The sequence below is a fragment of the Mizuhopecten yessoensis genome, unplaced genomic scaffold (assembly GCF_002113885.1).
Source record: "Mizuhopecten yessoensis strain PY_sf001 unplaced genomic scaffold, ASM211388v2 scaffold10185, whole genome shotgun sequence".
NCBI lineage: Eukaryota > Metazoa > Mollusca > Bivalvia > Pectinida > Pectinidae > Mizuhopecten > Mizuhopecten yessoensis.
The window spans coordinates 883,161-897,012 of record NW_018408421.1 but is presented as its reverse complement, the minus strand read 5'-3'; the positions used below and the strand labels follow the sequence as shown (position 1 = coordinate 897,012).

The window sequence follows — 13,852 nt, the reverse complement described above, 5'->3', positions numbered from 1 at the left end:
CAAATTGAACCTTTAACCTGTTTCGATTGTATCCAATGGTTTACATACAGATCGCAGTTAATAGATATCCCATGAACTTTTAACACAAAGAACCACGTGATCACCTTAGCCCTATAAATTTGGCGGCAAGAGTGGCAAGTGATGCCATTTACATGCGCGATTTCATTTAATGTTACATATTTTGACAAATCGGATGATTTCTACCTGCATATCAACAAANGGGGGGGGAGGTGGACGAAGTTGGATTGGAACATATAAAGAACAAGTTCCAAGAACATTTGCCTTGGTTGAAGGAAGGTGTAAGTAGTCGTTATATCATTACGTTCATGTGTGTATAAATATACATAATCTAACCATTGTTTCTAATGTATATATATCATCTTATTAATCATATGATATGAAAGCATCTCACAATCTTATCGTATTTTAGTTGACACAGGCTAAACAAGAACGGGAAGTGGCAAGTTTGAATTAACAAAGCATGCCTTATCCTTACATCCTTTTTATTTAATTTCTATCAATTAGAATAAGGAAGCAATACAAGTAGAATCATATATTATTTCCTTAGTGATTCTAATCTCTTTATACTTATTACACTAATATTCTTCTTTCATCTCATTGCTTGCATCTATCTATATTTACATAGAGGATGTATCCTTACAAGAGGCCAAATCAGCCACAGCAGCAACCAATACAACAGCAGCAGCAGCAACTTTCACAGCAGCTGTTGCAACAGCAACAGCTGCCTGCAAAAGATTTTGTGTTTTATTGAAAAAAATACTTCTAACTCAAATTCAGTAGACACATTTATTATACACGTAGACATATAGATATATAGGATGAGGCGGGTAGTGCCAACAAACTTATATTAGCAAAATCATGTTTCATTACAGAAATTTTCAAATGGAATTGCGTATAATTTGGGAAATATTTCAACGAAGTCTAAGGCAGTTGGTGCTTAAATACATTGATCTATTCCCACAAAATCACATGTCCTATGGAAATCGGGACAGGTACGTGGCATATTCGACAACTACATATGCATAGCACTTTTCTTTTGCGATGCATATAAAATGTCTAGCTTCTTTGACACCAAAGAACGGTCTGGCAAATGTATAAGTTTGCATGTTTACTCTGAAGAGATTTGGCGCGTTCTATGCCGATGAACTATGGTGTTTAAAACAATTAGCGTCGCTTTGTACCATTTTGATGACCAAAGTACAAGTCATGTAACATTATAACCAAATTCAAAAGTACGCTTCAATAAACTATTATACATATGCATTTAAACATTACTCATCACATGTACATGTGGTATATGGAACATGAAACGGTACATTGAACGATTTTAATTATTTGCTGCATTACCTTCAATTACATGTACGCTCATTCGGTGTTACTCGAAGTTGTCGACACGATGAGGTACAAAAATCAGAGACGCACAAATGTATTTATTACAATTAAAAAGGTTTCTGCAAAAGCTAAAGATATTGAAAACAAACGGTGATCATCGGCATTCTTTCTTGATGACGCCACGATCGAGTTATCTTTCTTAATATACACCTGCAGTCACGTGATAACAACTTCCGGTGTGGTAGAAACTTCAAAGTGGACAGGTGTTTGTACAGGTGATATTTAAGACAACAGTGTTACTATGGGTGTAGATTTGACAATAAGTTTAATACTGGCGGTTTTTACAGTGTTATTGGCGTCTGTTAAATCCGAAGACGTGCAGGTTTTGAGTACCTACGGGTATGTTAAAGGATTCTCCATACGTTCACACTACTCCGCCTATTACACAAAACGTATCAACATATTTCTGGGGATACCGTACGCTAAACGACTGGAGCAATTTGACGACTGGAGACGAGACTTCAGATTCCGTGTAAGTATGCGTACGCCATTATTGAGAGTATACATAATCAGAAACTGTTACAGTTAGTGGTTTGTTATTGTCGTAAACACAGTTACCTGTATCGCAGGTGTTTAATTTCCGGATTCTATAGCTGACTAATGTCAACACTCATAATTGATGTAGATAGTCTGAAACGATATAAATTCAGATATTAACTATTCATTGTCATTTCTCTGAATAAAATTAAAAGATTTCTTTTAGCGCTGAATCTTTCATAAAAATCATTTACAGTGTAAATTAAATTAAACATGTACATGTAACTGGTCCAAAACTCTCTGCCTATTGATCATGAGCTGCTGTATATATTGAGATTTATTTTCTAAGGATCGAGCTTCAATGAAAAAAAAAAGAAAAAAGTTGCATGAAACTATAGGTTTTAAATGGTAATATTGACTACGAAAAAGATAAATCTAGAGGTATATATGTTTATTTTACATAAAATTCCTAAATTTCCCTGCATCAACATATGAAAAAATAATAATTTTATTTGATGTCTATTAAAATAGTGATTAAATCTTGTTTCAAATATTACTTGATGTCATTTTCTTAAATGAGCTACTAATAGAATCATTCACCCCCTTTGGGGTGAGATAGGGGAATCTCAACCTGAGTGGGGGAAATTCTTATGTTGCCAAACACGAGGCTTTGCTGAGTGTTTGGCAACTTAAGAATCTTTCCCCGAGGGTTGAGATTCCACTATCTTACCCACAAGGGGGTGAATGATTCTTTTTCTCTTACCCTGTTTCCCCAATGTGTATCATATACACAATGTAGTGATAACGTTACATGCTAAATTCAGGGTTGACGTGACGTTGATGGATTGTTGACGTGACGTCATTGTATTGTTGCAGTGACCTCATACCATTGTAACAAATAGGGGAATCCCCCCGTCTCAACCCTAGGGCAGAGACAGATAAATCTAGCACCAGCAAAACGGGAGATAAATCTGTCAGGTGTGGGAGAAAATGTATATAACAACCTAGTCCGAGATTCCTCTGGCTCTATACACCAGATCTGGTGTTAGGGCCACAGGAAACTCAGGCTTTATAACCCCCATGGCCATTAGCCAAACATTTTAAACTGGTATTGTGATTTTTCCCTTCACAGAAACCTGAAGATCCGTACTGGCAAGGTGTATGGGATGCGACCTACTACCGGCCAGCCTGTCCCCAGCACATGTGGTATATCCGGGAGACTGTACCAAACCTAAAGAAACACAATGTCAGCGAGGACTGTTTATTCTTAAATATATTTGCTCCACACGTAAGTTTTGACTACAGCATAAAGAGACAGCCTTTTAATATAACAGTCTGTTTTTTCTGCAACCTCATATACAGTGGGGAATACACTCAAAATGAGTTCTATACTTCAGAAGAAAGAGTGAAATCTACCTTAATTAAATACCACACGTACATCACTTACATGTCTATGAAATCAACCTATAGCTGGCTTAAGGTACAGTGAAAGAATATTGCCAAAAAGATATGCTTGCTCTGAAAATGAATAAGAACTGAATCATTTTGGATTGTCATTACACATGTCATGTACATAACCGCTTCAAAACTGAAACATCTGGAAGCATTGGCCAACTTGGAATTCGTTTGTATAGGTAAGGAGAATTGCCTCCCCTCGGCCAAATGAAAAGAATCATGAAGCGGTCAATTCTCGTTTTAAATATTGTTGTATATGCAACTTTCAACTTACATGGAGAGGAATTTTGGCAGATGTTGTAAACCTGTATTTGACCTTCACTACAGAACACGTTGGAGCCCCCCAGTAACAGTCCCAGTCTGTATCCAGTCATGGTGTTTATACATGGGGGAGGGTACACACTCGGGAGCTCCCACCAGTACCCAGGGGTCTTCCTGGCAGAGAGGGGGGTTGTTGTGGTCACTTTCAACTATCGACTCGGCCCACTTGGTAAGTTTTTGAGACACGTCACATGTACTGGTTGTGAGGTTAACATTTTACAGGTTGAAAATACTAAATTGAAGTGTCCAAAATCAGGAGTATTAGTCTCCCACTTAAATAGGGAGAGTTGCAAGTATGAATTGATCCTTGTCAAGAATATAGAAAGACTTAATACTGGTTAACAATAAATGCAATAGCTGTTTACTTGGGCCTGTTGTTTAGTGTACCTATAAAGGCATTGTTTTTGATTTTCCAGGATTTCTTAGCACCAATGATCAGAATTCCGGAGGAAATTATGGGATGTTTGACCAAGTTAAGGCTCTGGAATGGGTCAGACTCAACATTGAGCGTTTCCGTGGAAACCCAAATGTTGTTACCTTGTTTGGTCAAAGCACTGGAGCCGCAAGTGTAGGTCTGCACTTATTGTCCCCACGATCAGACAGTAAGTACTACAATGTTTCAAGTGTAGGTCTGCACTTATTGTCCCCACGATCAGACTGTAAGTACTACAATGTTACAAGTGTAGGTCTACACTTATTGTCCCCACGATCAGACAGTAAGTACTACAATGTTTCAAGTGTAGGTCTGTACTTATTGTCCCCACGATCAGACTGTAAGTACTATAATGTTACAAGTGTAGGTCTACACTTATTGCCCCCACAATCAGACACTAAGTACCACAATGTTACAAGTGTAGGTCTGCTCTTATTGTCCCCACGATCAGACTGTAAGTACTATAATGTTACAAGTGTAGGTCTACACTTATTGCCCCCACAATCAGACAGTAAGTACTACAATGTTCCAAGTGTAGGTCTGCACTTATTGTTCCCACGATCAGACATTAAGTACTACAATGTTACAAGTGTAGGTTTGCACTTATTGTCCCTATGATCAGACAGTAAGTACTACAATGTTACAAGTGTAGGTCAACACTTATTGTCCCCACGATCAGACAGTTAGTACTACAATGTTACAAGTGTAGGTCTGCACTTATTGTCCCCACGATCAGACAGTATAAGTACTACAATGTTACAAGTGTGGGTCTGCACATATTGTCCCAATGATCAGACAGTAAGTACTACAATCTTACAAGTGTAGGTCTACTCTTATTGTCCCCACGATCAGACAGTTAATACTACAATGTTACAAGTGTAGTTCTGCACTTATTGTCCCCACGATCAGACAGTATAAGTACTACAAGTAGGTCTACACTTATTGTCCCCACAATCAGACACTAAGTACTACAATGTTACAAGTGGAGGTTTGCACTTATTGTCCCCACGATAAGACAGTAAGTACTTCAATGTTACAAGTGTAGGTCTACACTTATAGTCCCCACGATCAGACAGTATAAGTACCACAATGTTACAAGTGTAGGTCTGCACTTATAGTCCCCACGATCAGACAGTATAAGTACCACAATGTTACAAGTGTAGGTCTGCACTTATAGTCCCCACGATCAGACAGTATAAGTACTACAAGTAGGTCTACACTTATTGTCCCCACGATATGACAGTAAGTATTTCAATGTTACAATTGTAGGTCTACACTTGTTGTCCCCACGATCAGACAGGAAGTACTACAATGTTACAAGTGTAGACCTACACTTGTAACATTGAAGTACTTACTGTCTGATTGTGGGGACAATAAGTGTAAACCTACACTTGAAACATTGTAGTACTTACTGTCTTACTTACTGTCTGATCGTGGGGACAAAAAGTACAGACCTACACTTGTAACATTGTAGTAACATTGTAGTACTTACTGTCTGATCATTGGGGCAATATGTGCAGACCTACACTTGTAACAGTGTAGTACTTACTGTCTGATCGTGGGGACTACAAGTGTAGACCTACAATTGTAACATTGAAATACTTATTGTCTTATCGTGGGGACAATAAGTGCAAACCTCCACTTGTAACATTGTAGTACTTACTGCCTGATCGTGGGGACAATAAGTGCAGACCTACAATGTTACAAGTGTAGGTCTGTACTTTTTGTCCCCACGATCAGACAGTAAGTAAGACAGTAAGTACTACAATGTTTCAAGTGTAGGTTTACACTTATTGTCCCCACAATCAGACAGTAAGTACTTCAATGTTACAAGTGTAGGTCTACACTTATAGTCCCCACGATCAGACAGTATAAGTACAACAATGTTACGAGTGTAGGTCTACACTTATTGTCCCAACGATCAGACAGTAAGAACTACAATGTTACAAGTGTAGGTCTGTACTTATTGTCCCCACGATCAGACTGTAAGTACTACAATGTTACAAGTGTGGGTCTGCACATATTGTCCCAATGATCAGACAGTAAGTACTACAATCTTACAAGTGTCGGTCTACTCTTATTGTCCCCACGATCAGACAGTTAATACTCCAATGTTACAAGTGTAGTTCTGCACTTATTGTCACCACGATCAGACAGTATAAGTACTACAAGTAGGTCTACACTTATTGTCCCCACGATCAGACAGTATAAGTACCACATTGTTACAAGTGTAGGTCTGCACATATTGTCCCAATGATCAGTCAGTAAGTACTACAATCTTACAAGTGTAGGTCTACACTTATTGTCCCAACGATCAGACAGCAAGTACTACAATGTTACAAGTGTAGTTCTGCACTTATCGTCCCCACGATCAGACAGTATAAGTACAACAATGTTACGAGTGTAGGTCTACACTTATTGTCCCAACGATCAGACAGTAAGAACTACAATGTTACAAGTGTAGGTCTACACTTATTGTCCCCACGATAAGACAGTAAGTATTTCAATGTTACAATTGTAGGTCTACACTTGTTGTCCCCACGATCAGACAGTAAGTACTACAATGTTACAAGTGTAGGTCTACACTTATTGTCCCCACGATCAGACAGTTAGTACTACAATGTTACAAGTGTAGTTCTGCACTTATTGTCCCCACGATCAGACAGTAAGTACTATAATGTTACAAGTGTAGGTCTACACTTATTGTCCCAACGTTCAGACAGTAAGTACTACAATGTTACAAGTGTGGGTTTGGGCTTATTGTCCCCACGATCAGACAGTAAGTACTATAATGTTACAAGTGTAGGTCTACACTTATTGTCCCCACAATCAGACAGTAAGTACTACAATGTTAAAAGTATAGGTTTGCACTTATTGTCCCCACGATCAGACAGTAAGTACTACAATGTTACAAGTGTAGGTCTGCACTTAATGTCCCCACGATAAGACAGTAAGTACTTCAATGTTACAAGTGTAGGTCTACACTTGTTGTCCCCACGATCAGACAGTAAGTACTATAATGTTACAAGTGTAGGTTTGCACTTAGTGTCCCCACGATCAGACAGTAAGTACTTCATTGTTACAAGTGTAGGTTTGCACTTACAAGCCTTATTGTCCCCACGATCAGACAGTATAAGAACTACAATGTTACAAGTGTAGGTCTACAGTCCCCACGATCAGACAGTAAGTACGCACATATTGTCCCAATGATCAGACAGTAAGAACTACAATCTTACAAGAGTAGGTCTACACTTATTGTCCCCACAATCAGACAGTCAGTACTACAATGTTACAAGTGTAGGTGTACACTTATTGTCCCCACAATCAGACACTAAGTACTACAATGTTACAAGTGTAGGTGTACACTTATTGTCCCCACAATCAGACAGTCAGTACTACAATGTTCCCAGTGTAGGTCTGCACTTATTGTCCCCATGATCAGACAGTAAGTACTACAATGTTGCAAGTGTAGGTCTACACTTATTGTCCCAACGTTCAGACAGTAAGTACTACAATGTTAAAAGTGTAGGTTTGCACTTATTGTCCCCACGATCAGAGAGTAAGTACTACAATGTTACAAGTGTAGGTCTACAATTAATGTCCCCACGATAAGACAGTAAGTACTACAATGTTACAAGGGTAGGTCTGCACTTATTGTCCCCACAATCAGACACTAAGTACTACAATGTTACAAGTGTAGGTCTACAATTAATGTCCCCACGATAAGACAGTAAGTACTTCAATGTTACAAGTGTAGGTTTGCACTTAGTGTCCCCACGATCAGACAGTAAGTAATACAATGTTACAAGTGTAGGTTTGCACTTACAAGCCTTATTGTCCCCACGATCAGACAGTATAAGCACTACAATGTTACAAGTGTAGGTCTACACTTGTTGTCCCCACGCTCAGACAGTAAGTACTACAATGTTACAATTGTAGGTCTGCACTTATTGTCCCCACGATCAGAGAGTAAGTACTACAATGTTACAAGTGAAGGTCTGCACTTATTGTCCCCACGATAAGACAGTAAGTACTTCAATGTTACAAGTGTAGGTTTGCACTTTTTGTCCCCACGATCAGACAGTAAGTACTTCATTGTTACAAGTGTAGGTTTGCACTTACAAGCCTTATTGTCCCCACGATCAGACAGTATAAGAACTACAATGTTACAAGTGTAGGTCTGCAATTATTGTCCCCACGATCAGACAGTATAAGAACTACAATGTTACAAGTGTAGGTCTGCAATTATTGTCCCCACGATCAGACAGTATAAGCACTACAATGTTACAAGTGTAGTTCTGCACTTATTGTCCCCACGATCAGAGAGTAAGTACTACAATGTTACAAGTGTAGTTCTGCACTTATTGTCCCCACGATCAGAGAGTAAGTACTACAATGTTACAAGTGAAGGTCTGCACTTATTGTCCCCACGATCAGACAGTAAGTACTTCAATGTTACAAGTGTAGGTTTGCACTTACAAACCTTATTGTCCCCACGATCAGACAGTAAGTACTACAATGTTACAAGTGTAGGTCTGCACTTATTGTCCCCACGATCAGACAGTAAGTACTTCAATGTTACAAGTGTAGGTCTGTACTTATTGTCCCCACGATCAGACAGTATAAGTACTACAATGTTACAAGTGTAGGTCTGTACTTATTGTCCCCACGATCAGACAGTATAAGTACCACAATGTTACAAGTGTAGGTCTGCACATATTGTCCCAATGATCAGACAGTAAGTACTACAATGTTACAAGTGTAGGTCTGCACATATTGTCCCACTGATCAGACAGTAAGTACTACAATCTTACAAGTGTAGGTCTACACTTATTGTCCCCACAATCAGACAGTAAGTACTACAATGTTACAAGTGTAGGTTTGCACTTTTTGTCCCCACGATCAGACAGTAAGTACTACAATGTTCCAAGTGTAGGTCTGCACTTATTGTCCCCACGATCAGACAATAAGTACTACAATGTTACAAGTGTAGTTCTGCACTTATTGTCCCCACGATCAGACAGTATAAGTACCACAATGTTACAAGCGTAGGTCTGCACATATTGTCCCAATGATCAGACGGTAAGTACTTCAATGTTACAAGTGTAGGTCTGTACTTATTGTCCCCCCGATCAGACAGTATAAGTACCACAATGTTACAAGTGTAGGTCTACACATATTGTCCCAATGATCAGACAGTAAGTACTTCAATGTTACAAGTGTAGGTCTGTACTTATTGTCCCCATGATCAGACAGTATAAGTACCACAATGTTACAAGCGTAGGTCTGCACATATTGTCCCAATGATCAGACGGTAAGTACTTCAATGTTACAAGTGTAGGTCTGTACTTATTGTCCCCACGATCAGACAGCATAAGTACCACAATGTTACAAGTGTAGGTCTGCAGATATTGTCCCAATGATCAGACAGTAAGTACTACAATCTTACAAGTGTAGGTCTACACTTATTGTCCCCACGATCAGACAACAGTCAGTACTACAATGTTACAAGTGTAGGTCTGCACTTAATGTCACCACGATAAGACAGTAAGTACTTCAATGTTACAAGTGTAGGTCTACACTTATTGTCCCAACGATCAGACAGTAAGTACTACAATGTTAAAAGTATAGGTTTGCACTTATTGTCCCCACGATCAGAGAGTAAGTACTACAATGTTACAAGTGTAGGTTTGCGCTTATTGTCCCCACGATCAGACAGTATAAGTACCACAATGTTCCAAGTGTAGGTCTGCACATATTGTCCCAATGATCAGACGGTAAGTACTTCAATGTTACAAGTGTAGGTCTGTACTTATTGTCCCCACGATCAGACAGCATAAGTACCACAATGTTACAAGTGTAGGTCTGTACTTATTGTCCCCATGATCAGACAGTATAAGTACCACAATGTTACAAGTGTAGGTCTGCAGATATTGTCCCAATGATCAGACAGTAAGTACTACAATCTTACAAGTGTAGGTCTACACTTATTGTCCCCACAATCAGACAGTAAGTACTTCAATGTTACAAGTGTCGGTCTACACTTATTGTCCCCACGATCAGAGAGTAAGTACTACAATGTTACAAGTGTAGGTTTGCACTTTTTGTCCCCACGATCAGACAGTAAGTACTATAATGTTACAAGTGTAGGTCTACACTTATTGTCCCCACGATCAGAGAGTAAGTACTACAATGTTACAAGTGTAGGTTTGCACTTTTTGTCCCCACGATCAGACAGTAAGTACTACAATGTTCCAAGTGTAGGTCTGCACTTATTGTCCCCACAATCAGACAGTAAGTACTACAATGTTACAAGTGTAGTTCTACACTTATTGTCCCCACGATCAGAGAGTAAGTACTACAATGTTACAAGTGTAGGTCTGTACTTATTGTCCCCATGATCAGACAGTATAAGTACCACAATGTTACAAGTGTAGGTCTGCACTTAATGTCACCACGATAAGACAGTAAGTACTTCAATGTTACAAGTGTCGGTCTACACTTATTGTCCCCACGATCAGAGAGTAAGTACTACAATGTTACAAGTGTAGGTTTGCGCTTATTGTCCCCACGATCAGACAGTAAGTACTACAATGCTACAAGTGTAGGTCTGCACTTATTGTCCCCATGATCAGACAGTAATCGCCTGATATAAAACATTCATGCTTGACTCGAGACAATTTTTCAAATGATACTTTAAGATTGGAAACATTTGCATTTTCTTATTGAATATCAAAGAAAATGTGAATCCCCTTTGTGCTATTAGTTTACGGGTATTATTCCCTTGGAGTAATTATATACTTGTTTCACTTCTACCTTACTACAATGTTTTTTACCTTAATTTATAAAGTAATATATTTCACTGAATTTAATAAGTAAAACTATGCTTGTGCAAGTGAGCAGGTGCAAAATTTTAAGAATTAAGAATTTTTGGAAAATGTCAAAATTTAAGTACATGCATTAAAAGCAATTTACTCAAGGCTTTATTACTTTAATTCTGAAAACAGGATTGTAGACGAACTGAAAGAATCATTATGTAATAACAACCGATTTGCCTACTATCCTGTCCATAGTTTTGATTGTATAATGTAATGGAGCGAAATGCATTGAAAAATGCATAGATGCATCATGATCATGTACAAATAAATACAGTCATTAAGATAAATTGATATATCAACTGAACCACTTGTACACCGTTTCTCTCAGAACTGTTCCAGCGAGCCATCCTTCAGAGCGGGTCAGATCGTAGTGAGTGGTCGTACATAGAGGGAACTACTGCAGCAGAATATGCCAAGGACCTGGCCTGGGAGCTCGGCTGTCCCACGGACGATAACTTCCGTCTGGTTCAGTGTATACAGCTGTATAGAACGGCTGACGAAATCGTGAATGCATCGGCTAAAGTTCCAACTCGGGTGAGATACAGCAGTGGTGTCAGAAGTAGAATCCAGGGATGAATTGTTTGGAATAAATGGGGTTTATTTCACAGTGGTAGTTCAAGTTATGTATATACACAACATATTGTTGTACATATATGCTTTAAGTCACTTATTTGTATGAATTTAGGCAATGAGTACTGTAAATGGACATATCTAAACAGTTCTCTTATTTTAGTGCTTTTCGTGCTTTCGTTCTTTATAGATGTGGAAATTCATCAATGTAATCTGTCAAAATTTGACTTGAACACACTCAAATGTTAGTGTGCTAAAATAAATATGTTAACAGTATTAGTAGAGGGAAGTAAAGACATACTGTTGAATGTGTTTCTAATTAGTTAAATTGACTGCATAATTGAGACCAAATTATCAACTGATTTTTTTTTTATATTTTCCAGAATGGGTATGTCGGAAACCCTTGGGGACCTACGGTAGATGGTCCAATCAATGGAGCCTTCTACGCCTTCCTCCCAGATAGTCCCAAGTCCATGAGGGAACAGGCCTACTTCAAAAAGATCAAAATCATGGCGGGGATAAATAGAGATGAGGGATCTCTCTTTGTTCGTAAGTATTGACTTGTTATGTAATGCTTCAGTTTTCAGTCATTACATGTGTAACAGGAAAAAGAGTAATATTCTTCCACCGGGGATCAAACCCTAAGCTTTCCAGTCCGCTGCTCTGCTGATTGAGCTAAAGGTAATTCCCTCTAGCATGGAGCTAGAAGGTGACCCTAATCCTATATGTACAATTAAAATCTGTCACACATGAAATTTATTTCCTTTCTACAATTAATATCAAAATAAACAATGTATCAGATTTTCGAGAAATATTTTCACACTGATTATGAATTTATTTATTTTATTCACAACTGTTTTCTTTGAAGTAACCTTACATGTTCTGATGTATCTAAATATCCTCCACAGAATCTGATGTGTATTTTTGTTGTTTACCTAGCTAATCTGAAGACATTAGAGGGTGGGATATCCACGTCCCAGTTTGGGAACATTATAAATGAGTTTCTGGTGGACAGAAAGGTGGAGGACTTGACAGGTACCAGCCAGGCAGTCAAGTTTCAGTACACGTACTGGCCGGACCCTCAGAACGAGTCGATGATCAGAACGAGGATGTCCGATGTAAGTTTTCCCAAGAGTAACGTCATTTGGAGACCAACTTTCTTTCAAGATGAATACTATAGAATTTTATAAATGGACTTAGAGTATGTCTTCTGCCACTGTAATGTCAGTAACCCCAAAGTCAAGGTCAGAGCACAGGGTCAAAGGTTAAACTGTTGTGGCCTTTTACTGATAAACTGAAATTTATATCTGTAAATATCAAACATTGTAGTTTTAAATGGATAAATAGTTTATTTGCTTTGGTGACTGTACCGTCAAGTTAACAGCAAATGACAAAATGTCAAATCATTTTAAGCCTTGTCAGGGTTATGACTTTTAATTGCTTAAATGTAATTTGAGGAAAATTCACAGATGAATGTGTCAGATAATATGCTTAATAGGGGAATGGATTTATAATACTTGATAATCATACTATGTTTAAGGTTCGTTTTAGTAATAATTACAGTGAAAGAGAAATTATTTGAGAAACCTTTACATTACAGATGATGTCCGACTACATGTTTGGGGCAGGTCTAGACCAGGTAGTCAAAGTCCAGGCTCTGTACAACAAAACCTTCGTGTACGAGTTCAGTTATTACTCCTGGAACGACTATCTCCCACACTGGAGGGGTACGTATAGGCGTCTACGAGGTTCATTCATTTTCATGTCTGTCAATATTAATCAATGTATTCATTGAAATTAGCATTCTCCCAAGTATCATCATTCTGTGTGTACTTTGCCTGAATCACAAGTGTATAATGTCATTATAATATACTCCCACTTGGTAAGGGGAGAGTATAAAGTAAACGCTTGGTCAGTGTATCCTTCTGTAGTAAAAAGCTTGTATACAAGCTTTCTCACGAACCCTTGAACGTGTGTAGTTCATATTCACAGCATAGTACGGTAATACTAAGATCTGCACCTGATTAGATTTCAGTGGTCATCGGTCAAGGTTAAAGGGTTAGAGGTCACAGGCAAAAATCACACTTCACCGCTTCTGAAGTAAAAATGTTGTGTACAAGATATTATCTCACAAACCCCAAAACAATTTAGTTTATATTTACACCATAGTATGGTAATCATTACATTTTGATGGTCTTTGTTCAAGGTTCAAAGGTCAAAGGTGACAGGCATAGGTCAAGGCTAAAAATATGTCTTGTAAACCATTTTCTTATAGGTTGTGTGTGTGGGGGAGGGGGGGGGGGGG

General features: G+C 38.5%; 1 protein-coding gene across 1 annotated transcript in view; it reads left to right on the top strand.

Annotated features, from left to right (window-relative positions):
- Nucleotides 1–1,574: 1,574 nt before the first annotated feature.
- LOC110459689 (acetylcholinesterase-like) overlaps nt 1,575–13,852 on the top strand; it is a 22,249-nt gene continuing 9,971 nt past the window's right edge. Inside the window, exons 1-8 of the mRNA XM_021512059.1 lie at nt 1,575–1,885; nt 3,023–3,178; nt 3,673–3,835; nt 4,083–4,268; nt 11,306–11,511; nt 11,931–12,096; nt 12,487–12,665; nt 13,148–13,274. Coding sequence (XP_021367734.1) covers nt 1,655–1,885; nt 3,023–3,178; nt 3,673–3,835; nt 4,083–4,268; nt 11,306–11,511; nt 11,931–12,096; nt 12,487–12,665; nt 13,148–13,274 — 1,414 coding nt within the window. The 5' untranslated portion in view covers nt 1,575–1,654. The remainder of the gene's footprint in view (nt 1,886–3,022; nt 3,179–3,672; nt 3,836–4,082; nt 4,269–11,305; nt 11,512–11,930; nt 12,097–12,486; nt 12,666–13,147; nt 13,275–13,852) is intronic.